Source organism: Pan troglodytes, chromosome 16 (genome assembly GCF_028858775.2).
Source record: "Pan troglodytes isolate AG18354 chromosome 16, NHGRI_mPanTro3-v2.0_pri, whole genome shotgun sequence".
NCBI lineage: Eukaryota > Metazoa > Chordata > Mammalia > Primates > Hominidae > Pan > Pan troglodytes.
Genome location: NC_072414.2, coordinates 66,789,203 through 66,808,776, shown reverse-complemented (window position 1 = coordinate 66,808,776; position 19,574 = coordinate 66,789,203). Strand labels below are relative to the sequence as shown.

At 57.4% G+C, this 19,574-nt stretch overlaps 3 protein-coding genes across 9 annotated transcripts in view; 2 read left to right on the top strand and 1 right to left on the bottom strand.

Annotated features, from left to right (window-relative positions):
• SCAMP2 (secretory carrier membrane protein 2) overlaps nt 1-2,073 on the top strand; it is a 30,193-nt gene extending 28,120 nt beyond the window's left edge. For both annotated transcript variants that reach the window (XM_001135846.8, XM_016927200.4), the window contains 2 exons: nt 219-339; nt 595-2,073. In XM_001135846.8, coding sequence (XP_001135846.2) covers nt 219-339; nt 595-729 — 256 coding nt within the window. In that variant the 3' untranslated portion in view covers nt 730-2,073. The remainder of the gene's footprint in view (nt 1-218; nt 340-594) is intronic.
• Nucleotides 2,074-2,614: 541 nt separating this feature from the next.
• ULK3 (unc-51 like kinase 3) lies at nt 2,615-9,708 on the top strand. Of its 6 annotated transcripts, none has more exons than XM_510672.6 (16): nt 2,615-2,799; nt 3,403-3,543; nt 3,628-3,748; nt 4,314-4,418; nt 5,180-5,323; nt 5,507-5,589; nt 6,110-6,265; nt 6,450-6,555; nt 6,773-6,813; nt 7,078-7,180; nt 7,319-7,383; nt 7,479-7,557; nt 7,631-7,671; nt 8,025-8,072; nt 8,392-8,458; nt 8,583-9,708. In XM_510672.6, the coding sequence occupies exons 1-16, from the start codon at nt 2,698-2,700 to the stop codon at nt 8,597-8,599; spliced, it is 1,419 nt and encodes a 472-aa protein (XP_510672.2). In that variant the 5' UTR covers nt 2,615-2,697; the 3' UTR covers nt 8,600-9,708. The 6 variants fall into 6 exon arrangements, 4 of the variants coding, with proteins under 4 accessions (XP_510672.2, XP_009427825.1, XP_009427823.1 ...); XM_009429550.5 differs by having other exon boundaries at nt 2,620-3,045; XR_008539356.2 differs by having other exon boundaries at nt 2,624-2,799; nt 7,479-7,553.
• Nucleotides 9,709-14,056: 4,348 nt separating this feature from the next.
• Nucleotides 14,057-19,258, bottom strand: CPLX3 (complexin 3). Its single transcript, XM_003314786.6, has 3 exons — nt 18,951-19,258; nt 17,696-17,783; nt 14,057-15,699 (listed from the first exon to the last, which is right to left on the bottom strand). Exons 1-3 carry the CDS (start codon nt 19,112-19,114, stop codon nt 15,475-15,477), a joined length of 477 nt encoding a protein of 158 aa, XP_003314834.1. The 5' UTR covers nt 19,115-19,258; the 3' UTR covers nt 14,057-15,474.
• Between the last annotated feature and the right edge of the window lie 316 nt (nt 19,259-19,574).

Sequence of the window (19,574 nt, the reverse complement as noted above, 5' to 3'; positions counted from 1 at the left end):
GAAGATTCCCCTTGTGAATGGGGTAGTGTGGGCCTGTCAGCCTTCACGGAGGTCTGGCCTCACAGGCCAAGGGCTTCTGGCTCACAGGGCTCCCTGTGCTGTGGGGAGATGCCAAGGTGATGGTCAGGACACAGCAGCCACTTGGAGAAGAGCCCCTTATGCTGACTTTTGGAGCCCACTCCCACTTTGCTCCCTCTGGCCTCTTCTTCCCTTTATAGCGGTTGGATTGCAGCCCTGTCTACACTGGATAATCATTCCCTGGCCATATCAGTCATCATGATGGTGGTGGCTGGCTTCTTCACCCTCTGTGCCGTGCTCTCAGTCTTCCTCCTGCAGCGGGTGAGTGGTGTGGGCAGGGCTGACAGCAAATGGGAGGAGGCAGGCAACCGTTTCCTGCCCTTGCCACGAGATGTTTTTAACCACTGCAGTTGGGCATCCTAGGCCCCCAAAGGTCCAGTACCTTTCTCCAGGGATCTGGGTGGGGGGTCAGGCAGTGCCAGGCTTCTGGTGACCCCTTTGGGAGTATAGCCTGGATGGCTGGCTTCCTGGTGGGCCCAAAGGACAGGCTTCTCTCACCCCACCCCTCTTCGCCAGGTGCACTCCCTCTATCGACGGACAGGGGCCAGCTTCCAGCAGGCCCAGGAGGAGTTTTCCCAGGGCATCTTCAGCAGCAGAACCTTCCACAGAGCTGCTTCATCTGCTGCCCAAGGAGCCTTCCAGGGGAATTAGTCCTCCTCTCTTCTCTCCCCCTCAGCCTTTCTCTCGCCTGCCTTCTGAGCTGCACTTTCCGTGGGTGCCTTATGTGGTGGTGGTTGTGCCCAGCACAGACCTGGCAGGGTTCTTGCCGTGGCTCTTCCTCCTCCCTCAGCGACCAGCTCTCCCTGGAACGGGAGGGACAGGGAATTTTTTCCCCCTCTATGTACAAAAAAAAAACAAAGCTCTCTTCCTTCTCTGGTGATGGTTTGGTAGGATTCTTTTGTCTCTGGAAGCAGTGGGACTGAAGTTCTCTTCGTCCTGTGCACACACAGACACCCCCACACAGTTGGGATCACAGGCTGACCTGGGCCCACCCCAGCTGGAGCTTTCTGCCAGGGTCCTGGGCCTTGACTCCCCCACCCTGCAGGCCTGGCCTGAATCTGGCTTCTCAGACACAGCCCAGCCCAGCCCTTCCTGCCCGGGCTGGGAATAAGCCTCTCACAGGTTCTGGTGGACAGATCTGTTCCCCAGGTCACTCCAGTGGTCTCCAGGCTTCCAGAGAAGGCTGGTTGCCTCAAGCTCTTCTCTGCCTCATAAACGGATCCAGAGAAGGCTGGTTGCCTTAAGCTCTTCCCTGCCTCGTGTTCCTGAGAAACGGATTAATAGCCCTTTATCCCCCTGCACCCTCCTGCAGGGGATGGCACTTTGAGCCCTCTGGAGCCCTCCCCTTGCTGAGCCTTACTCTCTTCAGACTTTCTGAATGTGCAATGCCGTTGGTTGGGATTTGGGGACTGGAAGGGACCAAGGACACTGACCCCAAGCTGTCCTGCCCAGCGTCCAGCGTCTTCTAGGAGGGTGGGGTCTGCCTGTCCTGGTGTGGTTGGTTTGGCCCTGTTTGCTGTGACTCCCCCCCAACCAACCAAGGGACGGCTGCCTTTGTCTCTGCCTCAGATGCCACCTGCCCCGCCCATGCTCCCCATCAGCAGCATCCAGACTTTCAGGAAGGGCAGGGCCAGCCAGTCCAGAACCGCATCCCTCAGCGGGGACTGATAAGCCATCTCTCGGAGGGCCCCCTAATACCCAGTGGAGTCTGGTTCACACCCTGGGGGGTGTGTCACTGTGATGGGACACGTAGGAGTCCACCCTTAAAACCAGCACCCTGTCCCTCGAGGCTGCCGAGTGGGTGTGTGGACTGGGGGGCCTTCCCACAAAACTAGCCTCCGGCTCTGGGCCCGAGACAGCCGCAGGCCCCAGCCACTGAATGATACTGGCAGCGGCTGGGGTTTTATGAACTCCTTTCTGGTATTTTTTCCCCTCTGTACAAATGTATATGTTACATCTCAATTTTTGTGCTTAAATAAAAACATTTTCAGACAACACTGGTCCACATGTCTGGTGGACTTGGGAGGACGGGGCAGCCCACAGGATTAGGGGCTGGGCGCTGCTGCTAAGATTGGAGAGCGGGGACAGTTAAGATGCAATAAATAGGTCAAGGCCCTTCCTCAGAAAAGTGAAAAGCAGCTGGGAGGCCTGGGAAGCCAACGCGGCCTCTTCCAAAGGCGCCTTCTCGTGCCAGTAGCTCTCCTTTCAGAGCTGCGGGTCCTGGGGAGGGGCCCTGGGAGCCTCCCGGACGCCGTCGCTCCCACACACGCCCGCTCCGCCGCCCGCGCCCTCACGTGGGCGATCTCTAGACGCCTCTGCGCCCGCTAGGAGTCCCCGGAGACCACGCCGGCCGTCCTCCGTTGTTAACTTCTAGGCTCGCGGGGCCTCCGTATCCCCACGTGGGCCCTGCAGGAACTGGCGGGGCGCGTGACCCCGCGAGGCCCAGAGACAGGGGAGGGGCGCCGGGAGCGGGGCGGATCCGCGTCCCCGATGCGCGCTGCATTTCCGGCGGGCGGCGCTGGGGGCAGCGTGGAGCCGCCCAGTGCTCGGCCCGCCCCGCAACCCGCCGGAACCGCCGCCCGCAGCGAGGAAGCGCCCGCGCGGGCGCAGGCGGCCGGGATGGCGGGGCCCGGCTGGGGTCCCCCGCGCCTGGACGGCTTCATCCTCACCGAGCGCCTGGGCAGCGGCACGTACGCCACGGTGTACAAGGCCTACGCCAAGGTGGGTGCCGGCCGATGGCCCCGTGCCCGCCCGAGCTAGCTCGGCTGGTGCCGGCCGGGGAGACTCTGAGAGGTTAGCGACAGTGTGGGAATAGTTAGGGGCGGGAGGCCGGCCTCGCCCCAGCTGACCCTCGGCGGAGGTTGGAGCCGACTGCCACGCTTAGGTCTTAAAGAGCGCACCTGCACCCACCTGCAGGGTCAGTGGCTGAAGAACAGGCTCAGTGGCTGAAGAACAGGCTCAAAACAGGTTACCTGGTGGGCTGGGAGGAGTCTGGGACTGGAGCCAGTTAGGAGGCAGAGTGGGCGGTTCTAGAACCCTGAGTGACATGCCTCTGCCGGGAGCACTCCAGAATGCAAAGAAATGGATCAGCTAGCCGAGGGTTGGAGAAGACCAGGCTGAGGCTGTGTCGGGAAGCCAGGATTCCAGAATCAGCATTCCTCACTGGCCTCACAAGGGAAAGCTGGGAAGCCCGGTGCTGGTGTGCAGTAGGTAGACCCGGGGAGGGGCGGGGTGGGGGAACAGAGGGAACCAGATAGAGCCTTTCCAGACAGACAAGGGTCCTGGCCCCCTCAAGGCAGAGTCCCCAAATCTCCTGTCTCGCAGAAGGACACTCGTGAAGTCGTAGCCATAAAGTGTGTAGCCAAGAAAAGTCTGAACAAGGCATCGGTGGAGAACCTCCTCACGGAGATTGAGATCCTCAAGGGCATTCGACATCCCCACATTGTGCAGCTGAAAGACTTTCAGGTGTGAGCCTGGGGCGGGGCCGCTGCCAAAGGGAGCTGGAGAAGGGACACTCTCTTCAGGCCGCCTCTCTACCTCTAAACACAGTGGGACAGTGACAATATCTACCTCATCATGGAGTTTTGCGCAGGGGGCGACCTGTCTCGCTTCATCCATACCCGCAGGATTCTGCCTGAGAAGGTGGCACGTGTCTTCATGCAGCAATTAGGTAAAGGCCTGTGACCCCAGCCTGACACTCTGTCCCTTGTTCTCTGCCCCCCACCATCCCACCCCTCCCCCAGGCTTAGAGCCTTGGCACGCATTGCAGCTGCCTCCTGCACAGCCTGAAATTTTACGGTCCTGTTTATCTCATACACTCAACCCTTGCTCAAGGACCCTGTGGGAGAGATGAGGGAGTAACCCCTCTGTGGGGTGTTCAGGCTTCCATACATAGAACATAATATAAGGACCTTGTAGAACATTCCAGAGTCCTGTAGGTAGGACTCAAGTGCTGTGCCAAGGAAAAGAGCAGGATCTCAAGGGCTGGGGCATCCAGAGAAGCTTCTGAGAGGTGGGGAGACTTGTGAAGGGGCAGAGGGAAGGAGGGTGGGCACTCGGGTGGGGTGGCAAACTCCTAGAAGTGGTGTGATCTTGGTGCTTATATGGAAAACATTAGACCAGCCAGGCAGGAACTGGGGTTGTGCAGGCTTGAGGAGGCAGATGTGAGCCGGGGAGGCGAGAGGCAGGCGGGAATGGGCTCTGAACTGTCTCTCTTCGTGGGTCCTGCTCCTCAGCTAGCGCCCTGCAATTCCTGCATGAACGGAATATCTCTCACCTGGATCTGAAGCCACAGAACATTCTACTGAGCTCCTTGGAGAAGCCCCACCTAAAACTGGCAGGTCTGTGTCTGAAACAGCAGGGATGAGGTTTGGAGAGTGCAGAGGCCTCCCTCTGCCTGGGCTCACTCAGCAGCCCTGGTTCTTATGGAGCCCTCTATAGAGTCCTCAAAGAGTGACAGGCCGCGAAGTCTGGGGTTGGGCCCTGTCATCAAAAGGTGGAAGCTTTCTCAGGCTACCCATGCTCAAGTCCAGCAGCATAATGGGTGGAGTTAGGGCTCAGTCTGTGGCCAGAGTTGGGACTCACTGTGTCCAGGTTTGGGGGTCAATCTGGGAACAGTGCCAGGGTCCAGCGTATGACAAGCATCAGGGATCCCTCTGTGGGCAGGGACAGGACTTGGTCTGTCATCAGAATTGGGGCTCAAGTCTGTGACTCCATCTGTGGCCACATAGGAGGGGTGTGGTGGGGGAGTAGGAGGTGGTGACCCTTGATAAGATTTGGATAATTGACACTGGAGGCCAGAGACTGTGATAGAACCTAAGCCTGTGGGGACAGTGAGAGGGTGGGGGCTTATGCATGTAGCTGGTGTGATCAGGTGGGCTTCCTAGGAAAAGGTGCCCAAGGGAGCTGGGAAGGATGGGTAGGTTTTATACCCCAGAGGCAGATATAGGAGGGTGTTCCAGCCTAATGATGAGCAGAGGCTTGGAAATAGGGTTGATCCTGGCGGGTCTGGAGGGTGGAGAGGAGCCTGGGGTGAGGCTTTACAAGTCAGGAGCTGAAACAGCTGGAATTCAAGCCCTGCTGCCTCTCCTCTTGCCTGCAGACTTTGGTTTCGCACAACACATGTCCCCGTGGGATGAGAAGCACGTGCTCCGTGGCTCCCCCCTCTACATGGCCCCCGAGATGGTGTGCCAGCGGCAGTATGACGCCCGCGTGGACCTCTGGTCCGTGGGGGTCATCCTGTATGGTGAGACCTCTTTTCCCTGCTTCTCACCCTGAGGCCTACACTGTTTCCTCAGGCAAGGCCTCTCTGGGCCACTTCTGAAGGGTTCTGATGAAAACTGACTGCTGGCCCAGGGCCCCTGCTGAGGGGCGTCAGGCCAGGCTTGACCCATTCCCTCCCAGCCTCCACTCTGCCTCCCTTCCACAGAAGCCCTCTTCGGGCAGCCCCCCTTTGCCTCCAGGTCGTTCTCGGAGCTGGAAGAGAAGATCCGTAGCAACCGGGTCATCGAGGTGTGTCTAGCAGGGCCTTAGCGACCACTGGGGGGCAGAGGGAGTCAGGGCCCTGAGGGTTTAGACCTCGTTCTGACCTGCAGAGACTGGAGTATGGGCTCCAGGCTGCCTTTGTGGTGGAGGGGCATGGTCTAGGCTGGAAGTCGAGGTGCCAGGCTGTCCCAGGGCCTCAGGTCAGCCTACAGCTGGCAGCACAGTGCCCATTTTGCAGGCCCTTGTGGGGAGAATGCAAAGCAGAGCCAGGCTCAGCCTTCCCAGGAGCATAGTCCAGGGAGGGAAATAAGGACCCAGAAACACGATTCTAGCTCAGCTCAGGGCTCCAGCGAGGGTGCACCGGGAGCCCAGGGATGGAGGCCTCGCTCCCCGCTGGCTCCATCATCCTGACCCATCCTGTTCCTCTTCGGTCTCAGGTTCCCCACCTGTCCAACGCGTACCTCTGGGGTTCCTCGCAGACCCCTGGGCTAGGGGTAGGGGTGGAGGAGCCCAGTGTGATCTGTCCCTGCCGTTCCCTTCCCTGCAGCTCCCCTTACGGCCCCTGCTCTCCGGAGACTGCCGGGACCTACTGCAGCGGCTCCTGGAGCGGGACCCCAGCCGTCGCATCTCCTTCCAGGACTTCTTTGCGCACCCCTGGGTGGACCTGGAGCACATGCCCAGTGGGGAGAGTCTGGGGCGAGCAGTGAGCAGACGGCTGGGGCTGGGATGGGCTGAGGGTGGGCTGGAGGTCTCGTTGCCCCTGTTGGTGGTGAATTGGTGACTCACCCAACAGAGACAGAGGGCGGGCTCAGGGGAGCTGATCTCCCATCTTGGTGAGCGTGGGAGGGTAGGGAGGTGGACCTGACCCCTGATCTGCCCATCCCCAGACCGCCCTGGTGGTGCAGGCTGTGAAGAAAGACCAGGAGGGGGATGCAGCAGCCGCCTTATCACTCTACTGCAAGGCTCTGGACTTCTTTGTACCTGCCCTGCACTGTGAGTCCCAGGCCATGCCTGAAGCCCGTGGGTGCAGCAGGGATGGGAGTCATCTGTGGCTGCAGTAGGTGGATTCCAGAAGTTCTCTATCTAGAATTTTGTAGGCGATAAAGCAGAGCATAAACCTGGAATATTGTGTTTTGAGGGATTCCAGAGGGTTCGTTGTGGGGCAGGGAGGGGTTCGCCCAGACTCCTCATATGACCTCACTTTCTGCAGATGAAGTGGATGCCCAGCGGAAGGAGGCAATTAAGGCAAAGGTGGGTGAGAGTCCCCATGAGGAAGTGGGGGGGCAGGAGGTAAGGCCCGGAGATCTCGGGGGCCTCTGGGGAATGGCTCTCTTAGAATTGGAACTTCCTCTCCTGCAACACAGAGCTGGGAATGGGTCAGGCCAGCCACATTTGCCCCCTGACATGTTTATAGCTTGAAGCAGTCACTAACAATGCAAAGGGAGAACTTGGAGGTGGGTTCTGGCAAGGGTAGCTGGTGAGACAGCCCCTCCTCAGGCCCTTTCCCTGCTACAGGTGGGGCAGTACGTGTCCCGGGCCGAGGAGCTCAAGGCCATCGTCTCCTCTTCCAATCAGGCCCTGCTGAGGCAGGGGACCTCTGCCCGAGACCTGCTCAGAGGTAGACTCCGGTTTTTGGCTGACCCCAGGGCCCCCAGCAAACCTCCCCACAGCCTGAGGGGGAGGCGGGTGGGGAGAGGCATCCTACAGCGAACAGGCAGGTTGCTTCCCTCACCCTGAGCCTTTCCCCTCATCTCAGAGATGGCCCGGGACAAGCCACGCCTCCTAGCTGCCCTGGAAGTGGCTTCAGCTGCCATGGCCAAGGTTTGTGCCAGTGGGAGGGGTCCAGGTGGGTCGGGGCAGGGCGGGGAGATACCCAGGCCATGACCCTAAGCAGCCTGATGTCCTTGTGGCTGCAGGAGGAGGCCGCTGGCGAGGAGCAGGATGCCCTGGACCTGTACCAGCACAGCCTGGGGGAGCTGCTGCTGTTGCTGGCAGGTGAGGGCCCCCATTTATGCCCCCCACAGGGCCTCTGGCCACCCTGCCCTCACCACACGCCCTCTCTTTACAGCGGAGCCCCCGGGCCGGAGGCGGGAGCTGCTTCACACTGAGGTGCCCACTGAGCTTGAGAGGGTTGGGGGGCTTCCTCTTCCCCTTTCTCTGCTCTTACCTGTGGGGACCTCTTTGGGTTCCCTCTGGAATGTCCCACTGTCAGGGTGTTCCAAGTCTGGAAGTCAAACCATAGGGCTGGGGTGCTCAGACAGGGCAGTGGGGGATCTGGGAACCCAGCAGCAAAAAGTCTGGGAAGGCTTCCTGGAGGAAGGAGCAGATAAGGGACTCAGGAGGCAAGTTGTTCTGATGGGGCAGAGGGTTCTGGAGAGCATCAGGGGTGAGGAGGAGTTCCCTTTGAAACCCCACCCCCCGCCACTCTCCCCCACACCCAAGGGCATATCTTTCCTTGGCAGGTTCAGAACCTCATGGCCCGAGCTGAATACCTGAAGGAGCAGGTCAAGGTGAGCACATGGGGGCCACGCTGGGGCTAGGGTCTGTGGGTTCTGTTGCTCTCTGCTTGTGGCTGTCGTCCCCCCCTGCTGGTGTATGTCTGCTCTCCCGCCTCCTCTGCAGGCCTCCCTGTCCCTGTATCTGCCCTTCACTCTCTCTCTCTTGCTCGGCACTGCGCTGTGGCTCGTGTCCCCGTCCTTCACTCTCTCACTTGCTCGGCACTGTGCGCTGTGGCTCGTGTCCCCGTCCTTCACTCTCTCACTTGCTCGGCACTGCGCTGTGGCTCGTGTGTCTGCCTCTCATCCCTTGTGCTGCCTTCACATCCCACAGATGAGGGAATCTCGCTGGGAAGCTGACACCCTGGACAAAGAGGGACTGTCGGAATCTGTTCGTAGCTGTGAGTCCTGCCCTGGGGTCGATCCTCCATCCAAGGAGGGGTGAGGGCTGGGGGCCCTGGGTTCTGCCTCCCTTACCAAAGACCTGAGACTGACCCTCCCCCATTGTCCCCCTCCCCCCCGTAGCTTGCACCCTTCAGTGACCCTAGAAGAATGATTGGACAGATGTGAGCCATCTGGAGCAGAGGGGCACTAACCCAGGCTGACGCCAAGAATGAAGTGGCCCACTGCAGCCCTGGCGAGCAGGCTTCTTGGATGGACAGTGCTGAGACCCCCATATCCCAGAGTCCCCAGCCTCCCTCAGGTTACTCTGCACCCCACAGGTGGTTTGATGGCTGTGCTGTATACTGGAGGGGAGGGCAGGACTCTGGGAGAACAGCACTTCTTTCATGAGACCTTTGTTACTTGGTGGTTACTGGGTCCTGTGCCTGTCCGTTTTGGGGCATGCAGCCGTCTATCGTTTTTGGCTCCGAGAAGGGGGCAAGGGGCCCCTGCAGGGTACTTCTGTGCTTGCCCTCGCCCTGCCAGCAGGCAGCTGTGCCCTTGGCCTGCCCTTCCTGGGATCCCTTATTCCAACTCAGCTCCTCTTTGCACTGGAATGGGGCACTCCAACACCCCTCAGGGACCACCCTCCCCACAGTATGCACTCAGCCCCACAGAACCCACCAGTCTTTCTGGGAACTCACACCTGCCCGCCATCTTGGTACTTTAAGTTAATCCTTCAAGCATGAAAGTTGGATCTCTTGGGGTTTAAGAAGCCCAAGCCTTGTTCCTGCCCTGGCCTAGGGTGCACTCAGGAGGGTTCCTTGGTCCTCATCTCTCCCACCTCCGTTCCCTTTGGGCCCCACACTGGCCACAGCGCAGGCCTTGTGCTGGAGTTTGAGCCTGGGACAGGGAGAGGGAGGCCTGGAGACGGTCTGACCCAGTGCCCTCTAGGCTACCCACTTCTAGGCCTGCTCTGCCGCTGTGGAGCCCTGGGCAAGCTCTTTCCCCTTTCTGGGCCTGGGTCTCCCCATCTCTTCAATGGGGCTGATACCTTCACAGCCCACAGCATGGGCACTTATGAGGACAAAGTGAATTTAACCTGGAAAGAATGTATTTGAGAGTTTCTTTTAAGTAATCAGCGGGTGTTGGTGATTTGTAGCCCTTCTGCCCTTAAATGCTTCCTTGGGCAAGAGCTGTCTGTCCTCCCTGCAGGAGGCTGAGTGTGAAGAGTATCATTCATTGTTTCTCTATTAAATTATTTTCTCTATTTGCACATCTCTTCTTGCCTTAAGAACAACAGGAGAGGTGGCCGCTGCCCACAGGCTGGGGCAAGAAGGACTGCAGCAAAAGCTGGGGAAGCTGAGGTAGGGCCGGAGAGGTCGCGAGATGGAGGGGAATGCTGAGAATGATAGCCACATCTGCCCTCAGCCCCCAGAGATCCAGGAGAAGCGCTGACCAGGGTCATTGCTGCCCACACCCAGGCGACCGGTGGGGAGAGGAGCACAGGCCTGGGAGCTGGGAAGGCTCAGCTCCAGGAGTGCAATCTTCCACCATGCTCTGCCCTCCACACCGCACACTGTCTCACCCCAGACAGGATCTCTTGGCTTCCTTCCCTCCCTTACCCTGGGCCACTGAGGGAGCAGTGAGCTGGACTGGAGGAAAGGGCATGTTTTGAGGTATCATGCTCACACCCAGCCCCCAGGGACTCCATTTCCAGCAGGCTCTGTACCCTGGCCTTCCCCCAACCCCATGTACACCCCAGGTGTCAATCTAATCAGCACTTGTTGGGAGTAGGAGGGGAGCACATCCCCTGGCAGCCAGCAGGGAAGCAGTTCCTTAGACTTACCCATGCCCCCGGGTTGCTCAGTCATCCCAGGGTTTCCCATACCTGGATGGGAACAGACCCTGGGAACTATTCTCCCTGAAGCCCCTGGCCTGGCCATCGGGGGGCAGTGTGGAGCAGTGTCCCAGAGGGCAGGAGGAACTGCTAGAATTCTGGCTCTGCTATTTGGCCTTGAAGTTTAGGATCCATCGATGAGCCTATTTCTTCATAGAATGAGGTTGAGGATAAGGGCCCCATGTGTAATGAGATATTGCACATGGGCATGGCATACAGTAAGAATACAATAAAATGTGACTTTCAGATCTAAGGAGAGAAATGTACTTCAGATTATCTCTGGAAATGGGCCAGACAAAAAAGCCTCAATATATAAAGTGAGGGAACAGGAGGGGAATGAATGGACCTGGTTGAGTGGATGAATTGAGAAGATGGGAGGGGCTGGGCGCGGTGGCTCACACCTGTAATCCCAGCACTTTGGGAGGCCAAGGCGGGTGGATCACGAGGTCAGGAGATGGAGACCAGCCTGGCCAACATGGTGAGACCCCATCTCTACTGAAAATATAAAAATTAGCCGGGTGTAGTGGCGGGCGCGTGTAGTCCCAGCTACTCAGAAGGCTGAGGCAGGAGAATCACTTGAACCTGGGAGGCGGAGGTTGCAGTGAGCCAAGATCGGGCCACTGCATTCCAGCCTGGTGACAGCGAGACTCTGTCTTTAAAAAAAAAAAAAAAGATGGGAGGAAGAGTGGAAATGAAAGACGAGATGGAAGACTAGAGAGAATTGAAGGGCAATAGAGAAAGGGTTGGCCCATCGACTCCAGTTGCTTATTTGTGATCACTATATTGGCTGGCTGAGAACAGAGGCCTGAAGTTCTTAGGCAGGTAGGTGTGGAGAGCAGTGGGCCCCCACAGGGAGGATTCAGTACTCGAAAGGCCTGGGGACTGAGGCTGCTGGAGGAGCCCCTGGGAAGGGGCCCTTCTTGAATAACACATCTAGATGGTCTCTAGGTTGGTCCTGTGTCCAAGCCGCCTGCCAAGCAGGGAGGCAGCCCAGTCGGAGGCTGGGGCGAGGGGGGCAGGGCTTGCTTCTAACGGCAGAGGCCTGTAAGAAATGTGCAGATCCACTTTCTAAAGGTCATGTTTTCCTTCATAGGAGACAGAGTTGTTTTTGCCTCTCACTTTCAACACTCTGTAGGTGCCCAAAGTAGGATGGCTACCTCCTAGCAACGTTCAGGGGACTGCCTTGTCCTCCTACCTCCATCCCAGTCACCCAAGCACAGAGCCAGCCCTGGGCCAAGCTGGGGGAAGCACCCAAGCCTTCTCCCATGGGGCCAGCCCTGGAAGATGCAGATGGGCCTCAGAAGCAGATAGAGGGACCCAGGTGTCCAGCTGGCCCTTCTTTACCCTCTTTACCTGGGATGTGGGAAAGGACATAGAACCTTTGTTCCTGCGGAAAGTCATCTAGAAGGGCTTTTGTCCCCAGAGGCCGGGTTGCTGTCCCAGCCCTCCCTGAAAGGGCAATGGCCCAACACCGAGGCTGGGGCCCAAGGGAAGGAGCACACCAATGACAGCTTCCCCAGAGGAACTCATACTGCACCTACACACAGCAGATCCCACAGACACAAGACAGCCGTGTGCAGGCTCACAAACCCCTGCAGGCCCCACACACATGCTCATGAGCACACATGCAGGCGCAGCTCCTGCTGAATGAGGCTGAGGCTGCCTCAGTGCTGCTGCTGCTCCCCTGATCTCAAACCTCAAATGGCCTCTGGGGACAGCTGTGCCTGGCAGGCATTGGGTTGGAGGCACGGCAGTGGACCCTGTAACTACACCCCCAGCCCCACCTCAGGTCTGTGGGATAGAGGACAGAAGCTCCAGCCTCACGGCTGAGTGTCAGCTGGGTCAACAGGCAATGTCAGCAGCTCGGCTCAGCTAACAAGCATGTCCCAGGTGTCCTTAGTGCCTGCCTGGGGCCTCTGGTGTCTGAGGAGGAACCATCTGGCTGTTGAGGGAAAAGGAGATCCTCCATGCTGCAAACCCTGGTCACCCTCCCCAGTTCCTTCCTGGGGACCAGCTGGCCTTGGGAAAGTCACTTGTTCTCTTGGCACCCTCTTCCTGCTGGCAACTGGGCCTGAGCTGTCCGGGTGGGTAGAAGGTAGGAGCAGGGGACTGCAGGCTCCTTGGGCAGGGTTTCCCTGAAATCTTCTGCATTGTGGAACCAGAGCCCCTGAGGGTGAGAAGTGGTGGGACAGGCAACCCTCTCTGCCTCTTCCCTCCTGCTGAAGGGGTTTGGGGAAGTTGGAGGGGCTCTCTTAACTACCTTTTAACATTTCGTGTATGCTCAGACTGCCTGCAAGGGTATGAAGGAGAAAGGAAAGGGGAAAAGAAAAGGAGGGAGGGAGGGAAGGAAGGAGCAGGCCTGAAACATCAGAGTCCTAACTACGGGGTACTAACGGGGTTCTAGGCAGAGGGTGAAATGGGAAGTTTTGGTGGCAAATGACTCTGTGGCCCTCACATCACACCAGGTGGGTGGACCAGTCACAGGACAAATATGTAAATATCCTAGTTAGACATTGGATTGTCTAAATAAGAGAGGGTGGGAACAGCTTGGGAAGAGAGTAGTAGTTGATGTATTCAGGGCTCGAGGGCTTGGGAGTTAGGGGGCAGGAGCAGAAGAGCTCCACTTGGGCCAAGTCAGCCCCCAGCTGTGGGCAGATACAGGACAGGCACTGAGCCAGCAGAGCAGCGGGGCATGAGGGCACACAGGTGAGAGGGGTGCAGACTGACAGAGACCCAGATTGCAGGGCTGATGGGGAGGGGGAAGGAAGAAGGGAGGCCAGGCATGCCCAACAGAGCCGGGGACCCCTCAGCCTACCCTCATTGTCCATCTCTATCTGAGCCCCACAGCCTCCTCCACCCCATTCCAGGGATAGTGCAAACTGGTCAGGGCTTCTTGGAGTTCCGCTCCCAGGGTGAAGGGGAAACTGATGTGGGGGCTCACTCCCCTCCCGACCTTTAATCCAGGTTCCAACCAGCCTTGCTTTGACAGGGTTCAGCGAGTGCAAGTTCCCCAGCCCCCACTGCCCACCACCCCTGCCTCTCCTTCTCGGCCCTGCGAAGCACTGAGGGGGAAGGGGTCTGTCCAATCCCATTAGGCAGAAGGCCCCGGAGGGCGGAGTGCTGACGTGGGCCTTGCTGCTGATGCTGCGGAGGCAGCCCATGACCCCCCTACCCGGCTTGGGGCTCTGGCTTGGGTCTCCTCCAGCTCTGAGAAGGTCAGGAGGAGGCCCTGGCCTGGGGGCAGCCCAGGAGCAGCTCAGAGGCCCAGGCCCATTCCCTGGGGACACTCAGGAGAGTGAGACCAAGAGTGACAGCTTCAGCAGCAGACTCCAGGGCTGGGCCTGTGTCTCTCCCTGCCCTGTCTCCTCTCTTCCAGCTCCGCATGATCTCCTGTACAGGTTGTATATGCCTTGTTTTTGTTTTACAAAGACCTCATGGAAACTTTGCCCTTGAAACCCAATCCTCAGACAGCCGCTCCTGCCTGTGAACCTTGGCTGGCTTCCCCACAGGCCGGGCCCTGGACCTCGGGGTGGGGCACCTAGGGTTGGCCCCATAGCACCTTCCTCCTGCCCAGGCCCCGGGGGCAACCTGCTTGGGGAGCTTCCTGGCTGGTTTCTTAAACCTCCCCTGACCCCTGCCCCTCAGCCCCTGCCACAGGTGAGCGGGATGAGATCTGGGCTCTTCATTTTTTTAAAAGAATGAGTTACATTTATTGATATGGTTTGTCATATGCTTTATAAATGGTCACCCTTTGAAACATGTATTATTACCATTTGGGGGAGAGGGGGACTGTTCATTTTACAGGGGACAAGCAAGACAGGCTCAAGGAGGGAAAGGACAGGCTCAAAGTCATCACAGTGTGGGGCTGGAATGCAGTTGCCCTACCTTCTTTCTTTTTGCACATCTTCCGTCTCTAGGGTGAGGAGGGGTGTAGGCACAGGCACCCAAGACAGCTGCGGTCCAGCCCCGGCCCCACCTGTGGTCTCAGTGACGCCCCAGAGGCCCCATCTTCCCCAAATAATGAGGCTGCTCCATCCTCCTCAAAGCCCAGACCTATTTCATAGGCCCCAGACCCCACCTTCACCCAGGGCCCCAAGAGAACAGAGATGGAGACACTTCCACTCCTAGCACTGGATGCCTTCTCCCCTCCTGTGAAGCTGTAGGTGGGGGGTGGAGGACACCCCTTTAAGGCAGGCTCGGGGGGCTATGAACTCCAAGACTCCTGGAAGCCAGTAAGAAGTGGGAAGGTAGGCACACCATTTGGGGTTTTTATTTTTCACTGAGCTAAGAGAGGAGATTCCAGCTATGGAATCCAGAGAGCGTTCTACAGGAACAGAACAGAAATTGGCTGGGCCCTGGGCCCAGAGGAGGCCTGGAGCCGCTTACTGTTCAGTGCCAGCTTCATCCTTGGCACTCTGCCTCTCACACAGCATCGCTCCGGCTCCCAGAGCCCACAGTGGCAGCCGTTGGAGGCTGTGGCAGCAGCTGCTGCCCTGCCCAAGGAGGGATGTGGGCTTGGCTCTGAGAGGTCAAGCCAGAAAGAGCCTTAGAAGTCATTCAGGCCATTCCCATTTTACAGATGATGAAATAAGGCTCAGAGAGAGCAGGGGCTTTCAAGAACAATAAAGGTGGAGACTGGAACTCAGGCCTCCTGTCTGTTGAGGGTGTCTGCCCACGCTCTCTCTCAGAGTTTCTGAGTGGTGGTGTCTGGAGGGGCTGGACACGCAAGGGAGCTGGCCTGTGCGTGCGTGTCTGTCTGTGCCGGGATGTATCTGCGGCTTCTGTCTCTGAACGTGCCAGGGGTTTTGTGTCCTGTGTGTGTCTCTCTGTGGGTGCTCCTGTGTGCAGGAACTTGGGGCCATGGCCAGAGAGGGATGGGCCTATTCCTACAATCTTGGGAGGCCTCCACAGGCTGAGCTGGTGGGGAGGGTCCTGAAGGGTAGAGTGAAGATGGGGACTTTACTCCCAGCAGAGAGGAAGAAACCAGAAGATAGGCTTGGGGCATGGATGGGAAAGGTCTTGGAACTAGGATGGGGCAAGGAAAACAAAGCCCCAAATGGAGTATGGGTCCCTGGAAGTTGACACACTCTTAGCCCTCATGGGGGCCCAGCCCAGTGGGTAACCCCGGGGAAGTGGTCACATGACGTGACACTTCTCAGCTGATTGCTTGAGATCCCCCAGTGTGGCCTGGGCCTTGTCCTTGAGTGAGCCCAGGTCCAAGCCAGGAAGGCTGGCCAGCTGCCCAAGGACTGAGGCCTTCTCCTCCTCCTCCTCTGTGTCCTCCTCGATCATCTTGGCCAGCTCCCGGGGCAGCTCCACGTCTCCACCTGCCATCTGGATCTGGCTCTCATCTGTCTCGTTCTGAAGGGAAGAGGGGAAGAGGGGGTGGGGTGGAGTGGAAGTCTGTGAGGACCCAGAGTTGAGAGGACAGGGAGGAGGCTTGGACTGGGTTCCAGGCCCCTAGATTCTATTTTTTTTTTTTTTTTTTGTAGAGACGAGGTCTCCCTATGTTGCCCACGCTGGTCTCAAACTCCTGGGCTCAAGTGATATGCCCACCTTGGCCTCCCAAAGTGCCGGGGGAATACAGGAATGAGCCACCGTGCCTGGCCCCTTAGATTCTTGAGCCCCATGTTCCAGTGAGCTCAGCTCCCACCCCCACATCCCAGGATCAAGCGTTTGATGCCTGGACATGGAGACCTTTTTATATTACCTTATTTCACTCTGAGATGCTGAAGGACCAGCACAGTGAGTAAAGACAAAATGAAAATACCTATGAGTCACACTGTTACAGTCAGCTAAGTCATGTTTTGACTCTTGTTATGCTTAAGGGTGTAACCAAAAATAGTGATGGGTACCATTTATCAAACATCTATTATATCTATTACATGGCAGACGTTGAGCTGGGTGCTTTTAATTCTCACAATAACCCTGTGAGGTAGGTAGGTATTGTTATTTCCACTTCACAAATAAGGAAATTGAGGCTTACAGGATTTAAGTAACTTACTTTAAATTTAAGTTACTTAACTAAAGTAACTTAAGTAACTTAAATTATCCAAGATCACACAGGCGGGATGTTGGGGAGCTAGATTCAAACCTATGTCACTGATTCCAACATCTGTGTTTTTTTGCATGGCACCTACGATGACCATTGCCCTTCACTATTCTTCTGGGGGGCGCCTTATGTCCTACTCAGTTGCATCCAAGTCTTGGCTCTTCTGCTCAACTCTGACTTTGCTGATGGCAGGTGTCTCTTATATGCCTAGCGCAAGCATCTGAGGAATGATTTTATTCCTAGGAGAGTTTCCAGTGAGGCAGGCTTTCTGGACCGGTTTTTCCCCGTGACAGATTTCCAAAAGATTGGTGCCCTGTGGGGAGTCAGAAGCAGCTGGGGACTCAGTAAATATCTGTTGAATGAGTGAATGTGATGTTCATATATTTGGTCATTCAATTCAAGTGGAAGATCAAAATCAGGAGCGCTATAGCCCTGTGCTGTTTTCCCCTGAGTCCAGCACAGTTCTGGATGCACTAGGGTGATATTCTGGGAGAGATTTGTGCTTCATTCCCCTCCTTAGACAACAGGAGCAGCACACTTACATGCCCATCTGGTGCTGCACTGCCCAGGGGAGCGTGGGGGCAGGGATCTCCTGAGATATACTCTCTGGCTGCTTGGCTGGCCAAGGGGGTACTTGGCTCTCTACAGGCAGACTCCATACCCTGGAAAGCAGCCTGGGGCCCTGGAGCAAAGGCAGGCTCATATTCACTGGCTTGAGGGCTGGTCCCAGCTCCATGGCTCACTGGCTGTATGATCTTAGCCAAGTCCCTCCATCTCTCTTAGCCTCAGTTTCATCTTTTGTCGCTGTGGGTGATAGCTCCCTGGCAGCATTATTGGGGGTTAGATGAGGACATGAAGGTCAAGTACTTGGCACACACAGGGCTTCTCTCCCCCACCTTAAGTAAGTTCTGCCCTTCAGTAGGTTCAGAAACCCCCAGAACACTCACCTCTGCAGTCAAATCTACTGATTTCTGCCTCCCCTGTGTCTTCCTCTGCCCAGGCCTGGCCCAGGCTTGGTGGGGATATGGGGGGTGGAGGAGAGAAGAGGCCTAGATTGACTGCAGAAATACAGACCTGTCAGTCTCATGAGGACTGGGGTCCCCTCAGCACAAAGCCCTGGCCCTTGGTGGGCACAGATTTAACTACGAGTGAGTGAATGAATAAAAGAACAAATGAATGAGAAGGATCTAACCAAACACCCTGTGAGTCTCATAGCTGAGGGCTGTGGTGCCCAGAATGGGGCGAAGGAGTCCAGAACCCAGAGCTCAGGGTCCCAGATGTGCCTCACAGCCGGGGCCAGCTTACCTTGGGTAGCCGGTATTTGTCTCGGAAGTGGCTCCGCAGTGTGGCCCGCTCTGCCTTCCTCTGTGTGAACTGTGCATCCCGCTCCATCCTGCAGGGTCACCGGAGGCAGAGTCACCACGAGGGCTGAGAGAAGGGGGGTTGAGGTCTTCGAGGGAGGGACAGAAGGGGTCTCTGAGTCCTGGCAGCTGCTGCATTGGTCCCTGTGTGTAGCAAAAGCGCTCCAACCCGGACATCCAGGTTTCTGCTGCCTCTCCCCATCACAGTGCCCTTTGTCGTCTCTGCCACTGGATGGAACTAGGGAACGAGGGTGGCAGTCTGTCTGGCTCTCTCTGCAGATCCTAATTATTTGTCCCTCATGGCCTCCAACTTGGTCTGCTGTTCCCTCACTGACAAGCTATGTCATGTGGGGAAAAGTATTCAGGCCAAACTTGGGTTCACATCCCAGCTCCACTACCATTTTAGGTATATCCTTAGGTAAGTCACTTACCTTCCTCTTCTGTAAAATGGGGATAAAATTTTGCAACTCACAAAACTGTTATCAGGATTGAGCGAAATAACAGCTATCATTTATGAGACTTTATCATGTGCCAGGTGTTGTGCTAAACAGTTTACATGCATTGGCATTTAATCTTCATAAATATACAAGGCATGTATTATGATTACCATCCCCATTTTCCAGAAAAGGAAACAGAGGCACAGAAAGGTTAAGTAACTTGCCTAAAGTTATCCAGCTAATAGGCAAAGCCAGGCTCTGAACCCAAGTAGCCTAGCAGCAGAGTCCAGCCCCAAACTCTGTCCCAGCACTGCGGGCACACAAGTGCTCAATGTTTGTGAGTGCCCCCATCTCAGGGTCTGCCTCCGCGACTCTGAGCGGCTGCACCACTTTTTTCAGAGCCTCAAGTTCAGAGGAGCCCCAGTTGGAAGACATAGGCGGCTGGGACCAGATCGGATTAAGGGATTATTGTTTCGTCAGAAACGCACGTGCACCCCCCTTCTCGTCCCAGGCTCCGGTCGGTCCCTCGTCCGGTCGCCCCTCCCCCCACTCCCCCTTGGCCGGAGCATGATGCTGGAGCGGGGTTTTGGGTTTCAGATAGGATGGGTCTGGGGGCAGTGTAGAGGACACCTCCCGGTCTCTTACCGTGTCTAGGAAAGTAGGGGAGAAGGGATTGGGACCTGAGGCTGGCCCGGGGATGGACTGAGCAGCTGTGGGGGTGGGGAGGGGAGGTCGTTGGAGCCAGGAAGGGATCCCACTCACTTCTCTTCCACCAGTTGCTTCTGATACTCCTCGTACTCCTCCCGGCTCATGCCCTGAGCTTCTGCTGCCGACTTGTCCCCATCTCCCTTGTCCTCGCCGCCTCCCAGGCTCCCAGTGAGGTTCTTCAGCTGGCCGCCCACCATGGTCTTCACCATGAACGCCATGGTCTTCGCCGGCCGGGGCACTGGGCGCCTGCTACCACGCGCCAGGCACCGGGCACGTCCGCGCCTACTTCAGCACTAGGTTTCGCGGACAGCTCCCGCCGCGGGCCCGCGCCCCACGCTTGGCGCCGCCCGCCGCCCGCCCCCGCCCGGGCCCGCCCCCACCTCCCCAAACCCCTCCTCACTGGGGGCGGGGGGCAGCACGGGGCTGAGAAGGCTGGACCACGTGCCCGCTCCCCACTCCCGCCTCCCCCACGTGCCTCCTTCAACGCCGAGCTCCGCTGGGCACTGCTGACAGAGGATTAGGGCCTGCGGTGGTGGGGTCGCTCTCCCGGGAGAGGGGTTGAGCTCATACACTCCCGGAACCCTGTTTCGTAGCCTCTTCCAACTTTCTCCTCTCCTGGGCCACTAATAACTAGGATTTCAGCTGGGAGATCCAGGTAGCAGCAAGGGGTAAAAACCC